This window comes from Bison bison, unplaced genomic scaffold, assembly GCF_000754665.1.
Source record: "Bison bison bison isolate TAMUID 2011002044 unplaced genomic scaffold, Bison_UMD1.0 scf7180017864072, whole genome shotgun sequence".
Lineage (NCBI taxonomy): Eukaryota > Metazoa > Chordata > Mammalia > Artiodactyla > Bovidae > Bison > Bison bison.
The window spans coordinates 11,928,540-11,934,866 of record NW_011494644.1 but is presented as its reverse complement, the minus strand read 5'-3'; the positions used below and the strand labels follow the sequence as shown (position 1 = coordinate 11,934,866).

Sequence of the window (6,327 nt, the reverse complement as noted above, 5' to 3'; positions counted from 1 at the left end):
GCGGAGGGGGTGGAGGTTGCTGGGGGGGTGTCGGGGCCGGAGGGGGTGAGCCGCCCCTGTCGTCGTCGGAGATTTCCATGTCCTCTCCGGAAGAGCATGGAGAAGCCTGTGGGGCGCAAAGGACGGTCACAGGAGCCTACCGCCAGTTCTGTGGACTTTTCCCCAAATCTCTGTTCTCTTGCCCAGTTCCCTTCCTTCTCCCCCTGGGCCCAAGCCTGCTCTTCCAGATCCCAGGCACTTTCGTGGGCAGACCCCAAACTCACCTGGTTCTGTCCATTGGCCTTGGGCGACTCCCGGGTAGCTCCTGGTTCTCCACTCCCTGTAGGTGCCACATCCTCAAAACTCGCCGGGGCTGGAGGGGGTGTGCAGGGCCCGTGACCAGACCCAGAAGGGGCCTCGCTCCCTGTGTCCCGAGCCCCCGGGCCTGTGCTGCTGTTCTCTTCCTCTTCCTCGGTGTCAGAGGCCAGGAAGGAAAACTTGGAACGCTGCTCCTTCAACAACATCTCAATGCGGGAATCCAGGCTGCTGTGCTGAGCGAAGGGCACGCTCTCGTTGGTGGTCTCTGGGGCTGGGGAGCCAGAACGGGCCGGTGAGGCTGGGCGCGGGGAGGTTCGAGCTTCTTCTCTCTCGGGGCTGGGCCCCCCGCCGCCCCCTCCTCCACCAGGTTCTGGAGGCTCTGGGGGTGGAGCTTCGGAGGCAGGAGGCCGGTAGTCCTGGTCAGCAGGCCGGTTGGGCTCGGGGGGCAAGTAGGAGGTGTAGGATGGCGTGAAGCGCTCAGCGGTATTTTCAGCAAAAGAGGCCCCGGGGGGCTCGTCCCGAGTTGCCCGGCGGGGTGGGTAGGAAGCATGGCGTTGGTAGCGATTCCAGCTTTCGTAATATGCTGGGTAGTTTGAGTCGGAACCACGAAAGTGAGAGGAGGAGGACGAAGAGGACGACGAAGAGGACGAAGACAACGAGGACGACGAGGAGGCGGAGGCGGTGGCTGCAGTGGTGGCGCAGATGGCGGCAGAGGTGGTTGTGGGGGCCGAAGAGGCGGAGAAATGGCGGCGGGGGAAGGGATCTTGGTAGCTGTTCTCTGACCGCCGGGGCTTGAAGGAGGTTGAAGTGGTGCTGGAGGAAATGTGCAGCGGTTAGCGGAGTGCAGCTCTGTATGACCAAACCCCACTGCCCCGGCCATCAGCACCCAAAGCCCTTCTACACTGCCCCCAAAGGGAGATCTAATGGCTGTTGGGTTCCTAGCCACAGAGTAAATTCCCCGAGGACAGGGGTGTGTTGGCTGAATCCGCAAGGAACCAATAAGACCAATTATCCCCAACTCCCTCTTTTGAGACTTTGGGTTTCCTCTTCCCAGGCAGCTCCCCGCCTCTGGGGGTCTCAGAGGGGCTTTCCGCTGCACCTGCTGGAGTAGGCAGAGTCCTGAGAGTAGGGGGTGCTGCCCCGAGACGTGTAGGGGGTTCCTTGGGAGGACTGAGGGGTGAACTGGCCAAAGGAAGACGGGGTGTCCTGTCGGCTGCTGGAGAAGCTTGTGTCTTGGGAGCAGGGGGTGCCATTGCCGGGAGTGCCCACCACAGCCGAGCCTGCCGGGAAGGCAGCTGTGTCTGACGAGGAGCGGCGGCGGGAGTCGGTCTGGGGGGGAGAGAGTGCGGTAGGGGGAAACCAGAAGAGGTCAAGCACCATTTGACAACATGACCTTCACCAAACCAAGAACCCCGATCCCCTGCTTTTGGAAACCAGTGAGGCGTCCTTTCTCTGGCTCTTCCTATACTTTAACAGTGAAGTCCGGAACTGCCCAAAGGCTGCCCCTGGCGTCTAAGTACTGCGCCCGTGGGGCAAGGGCGTCGCCAACTACGAGCTTCTCACCGTCTCCGTGGCTGCACCAGAGCCTTGGAACTTCTCACTCAGGGCCTTGCCCCCAGTGGGCACTGTCTGAGGGGTGTAGGAGCCGTTGACTATCAGTTCATAGTATTTCATTCGTTGTTGACCTGGAGGGAAGAGAATGGGAACCGAGAGACTCAGATGGAAGAAACAACTCCTTTCAGATTTTGTATTCCCACTTTTTCCTCAGGCCTCAATTTGCTAAGATTTCTTGGAGTCTAGGAGCTTTAAGTTCTGCTACCTAGTCTCTACTTGGTAACTACTACAAACAACATACCAAATGGCCCTTAATAGTTTACAAAAATACTTCTAATGTCTGTTACTGTGTTCGACAATCACCAGAAGAGAAAAGCATCCGTAACTCTATCGTACAGGCTTAAAGAAAACTGACCTGCAGAGTGGTGAAACTGAATTCAAACCCAGTCATCTCAAGCTGGCCCCCACCATCCTCCTCATCCTATTAACTACAGCAGTATGATGGCAGCCTGAAGGTTAAACTCAGCCCACCACTGTGATTTATTTGCCCTACACAATCACTTAAAGTATTGGGAAGGGTGACGGAGAAACCCACTAGTTTGGGACTTCTCCAGTGGTCCAGTGGCTAAGACCATGCACTCCCAAGGGAGGGGGCCCGGGTTTGATCCCTGGTCAGGGAGTTAGATCCCACATGCTGCAACTAGGAGTCTGCATGCCACAACTAAAGAGCCTGCATGCCGCAACTAAGACCCGGGCACAGCCAAATAAACAAGTATCTCAAACAAAAACAAAACCCACGAGATTTCACACAAAAAACTGGATTTTTGGCTTAAAAATCTGCTAGTCTTCATCCCCATGTACAAATTGGCTGCTGCTGCTGCTAAGTCGCTTCAGTCGTGTCTGACTCTGTGCAACCCTATAGACAGCAGCCCACCAGGCTCCTCCGTCCCTGGGATTCTCCAGGCAAGAACACTGGAGTGGGGTGCCATTGCCTTCTCCGACAAATTGGCTAGTGTCAGCTAATAGCTAGCACCTTCAGATGCCACTAGACAGCTGCCAGTCCCCACCCCTCCCTACTGCTACTTAGCACAGAAGTCCAGACTGCTTCACTCACCTCAGCTGCTGCTGCTTAGTCCCTCAGGCGTGTCTGACTCTTTGGGACCCTATGAACTGTAGTCCACCAGGCTCCTTTGCCCAAGGAATTCCCCGGGCAGAATGCTGGAGTGGGTTGCTATTCCCTTCTCCAGGGGACCTTCCCAATCCAGGGATCAAAACCGGATCTCCCACACTGCAAGCAGATTCTTTACCATCTAAGCTACCAAGGAAGCCCATCACTCACCTATATATGTCCCTAATTCTTCATCTAAAATTTCAAAACCAAAAAAACTCAAAACCTAGTGTTTTTTAGAACTTGGTGCCAAAACCTGACCTGAGGCTATTTACCATCGTTTTTATTCATCCTACCCAGTATGACTCTTCAGATTGTTTCTCACAAAATACAGTCATACATTAAACCAGAGGGTGCTGCCCCAACCCTGACAGAGTCAACACGCAGAAGCCGGTATCTGTACCATAATCTCTCTATAAAATTCTGACGTGAGAAACACGTGGCCCAAGAGTTTCAGAGGAGAAATCATGGATCTGACTACTTGCCAGGCCCCTACCATCTCCGTCGGAGCCCAACCCTGGGCAGCAAGCGAGAGAGCCCTCACCTTTGATGTCGAGCTGGGCATGGATGATGTTGCCCATGACGGAGGTAAGGTGGAGGTTTTTGACTGTTTCCTTGGCTCCCCGAGTGCTGGTGAAGAGCACGCGGGCCAGGCCCAGGTGCTTGCGAGTACGGGGGTGGAGAAGGATCTCTACCTCTTCCACCTCACCATACTTTCGGCACATATCCTTCAGGAAGGTCTCCCGCACATTGTCATTCAGCCTTGCGAATGTCACTTCTTTCAGTGGGATCTGTCCAATATAGAACTCATCCAGCTGTGGAGAGGACAGGAGTTAAGTCTGGAGTCTCACTACTGATCACCACGCCTTGCCCCATTGGGAAACTTTAGCGAGATCCATGAGGCTGAGAGAGAGAGAATGGAGAAATCAAGAGGCAAGGGGATGGGGAAGGGGGTCCCAACAAAGGATACATCTGTCCTGACCCCTCTCTTCCCTGAATTCTCTGCACAGAATGATGGCAAGAACCAGAAAAAGAAATGTACAAAGTGAGAACATTCATAGAAAGAACCAGTTATATGAAAATAATTCACTAGCTCAGCTTTCACTAAGTGATTCCCAAGGACGGGGCACTAGGAATACAAAGATGGAGAAAAGAGAGAGTTCTATGCAGAAATGCAGACAGGACAGACAGACACACACAATCACAACGTGACACAACAAGTGTCAACAAAGGTGTAGACGGGGTGTTTGGGAGCCCAGAGAACGAAACCTTTGCTCAGAGAGGAGGCAGGAAAAATTCATAAACGTGCTGTCATTCACACTGGACTTTTCAGATAAACAGGAGTTCACCATAATGACAGGACCTGTAGGGCACACGACTGTAAAATAACTTGGCATCGCCTAGAAACTGCAAAGCGCACAGTACGAGAGAGCACAGGTATACACTATTGAGGCAGGAGATGAGGCTGGCCAGACTAGTAATCATACATGCCGATGCACAAAAATGTGAACTTGCCAATAAAAGTAAAATAAGATGACAGCAAAACCAAAGAGACGCATGACAGCAATAAACGGAGAAGAGAACAGAGGCAGGGAAACCAGGGAAAGTGAACATAAGACTCGGTATTAAAGGAATGGCAACAGAAATAGAAAAATTAATGTTAAAAAAAAGAGAGAGATGTGTTTAGAAAAAGAGTCAGCACGACTTGGTGACAGATTAAGGACAGAAGAATCACAGGATGACACCAGGTTTCTAGCTTGTGCAGCTGAGTACACGGTGTTGCCATTCATCAGCAAAAGGAAAATGGAAAGAAAAGCAGGACAAAGGGGGTGAAGATAATTGTTTTACATCTCCTGAGCTTGAGATTTCTTTGGGACCTCCAGATGGAGCTGTCCCTCCACCAGGCAAATAAGTCTGGAGTTTCAAGAGATCTGGAAGTCATTAACACTTCAGTAATAGTGAAAGTTGTGGATGGGAAAGACATTGTCCAGGAAAAGTATACAATGTGAAAAAAGAGGGATGTGGGAACCCCACAAGTGACTTATTAAAAAGGAAGAATAAAGAGTTAACAAAGGAGATTAAGAACCACCAGTTTTCTAGACCCAGTCCTCCAAGGACTGATGAGTATCCCGCCTGGACAAAGACATGGGAATCCTCTGAGGAAAAAACACAGAGTGAGAGACAGGAACAGAGGACTCCAGGGATGGAGTCCCTGGCACTGTCACTCCCCTTAACTGAGAAATTGGGGTAACACAAAGGGTACTATTTTGCTATGCACGGTCTAGAGGTACACAGTGATAGGTGTAGCAGCTTGACCTGTCTTCATCCTTCAAAAAGTTTAACACCCTTTTTGGGACACCTAACCTATACCTTTCTAGAAAATAAACACACCTCCTGTCCACAACAACTCAGTCTCATAGCCTCAGAAATTATTAGATCTGTTATTAGACTCTTTCACTAGGAAAACCCCCTTTCCCTATGCTACATTAAGACTAGACTACCAGGATGGAGCCCCCACACCCTCCAAGGGCCACCACACCAGGAGATTAGCAGAAACGTACCTTAAACTTAGGGACTGGGAGGGAAAAGTCTCTGTTTTTGGACCTGACGTGGCAACGGGGGTCTTGGAGGTCCTCCACTGGTATATACTTTGAGTCCTAGGAAAATAATCAGGAACAGAGAGACAGCTCAAGGTGAAACCACAGTGTTGATCTCTAGAGCCCCTCTGGAGACCCATGAGCAAGAAAGCTGGGTTCTGGTTGCCCACTTTAAAGAATGCAGGTTCTAGGTTATGAGCAGAGATAACAGAGGAGATCGGGTTTGAGTTCCCTAGATCTGGGGAAGGCCTGGGACACTCACGTTGACACTAAAGTGGATTCCATCATATCTGTACACCTTTTGAGAAGGCCTGCGTAGGGCAGGGTCCAAGGCAGGATCCACGATGAGCTTGTAGTTCCGCCACTGGAAGCTCGGGGCCTTCTGCCCATCTCCCCCACCTTCCTGATCCATCTTTGCTCATTTACACTGCGAGGAAAGAGGGATAAGCAAAGGGGTTCACGACTTAGGCCCAACTCCCTTGCTGCCCCTCACTGACTAGCCCCGACTCCAGGTAACTCATCACCTCAGTTTCCATACCTCACTCACCATGACCCGAGGCTCCCCCAGATTTTCTCCCAAGTACCTTCTTTCACCATAACACCCCATCCTCTCTCCACCTCCCAACTCTCCCCTCTGGCCCCCAGGCCCATCTCGCGCCCCCTTACCTTCCCGTTCTCCCTAGCGCGCGCCCCACTTGGCCTCGGCGCAAG

General features: G+C 52.0%; 1 protein-coding gene across 1 annotated transcript in view; it reads right to left on the bottom strand.

Annotated features, from left to right (window-relative positions):
* SETD1A (SET domain containing 1A) overlaps positions 1 to 6,327 on the bottom strand; it is a 24,750-nt gene that overhangs the window by 16,092 nt on the left and 2,331 nt on the right. The window contains 7 exon segments of the mRNA XM_010837446.1: positions 3 to 106; positions 264 to 1,110; positions 1,397 to 1,626; positions 1,861 to 1,982; positions 3,564 to 3,834; positions 5,581 to 5,676; positions 5,879 to 6,043. Coding sequence (XP_010835748.1) covers positions 3 to 106; positions 264 to 1,110; positions 1,397 to 1,626; positions 1,861 to 1,982; positions 3,564 to 3,834; positions 5,581 to 5,676; positions 5,879 to 6,028 — 1,820 coding nt within the window. The 5' untranslated portion in view covers positions 6,029 to 6,043.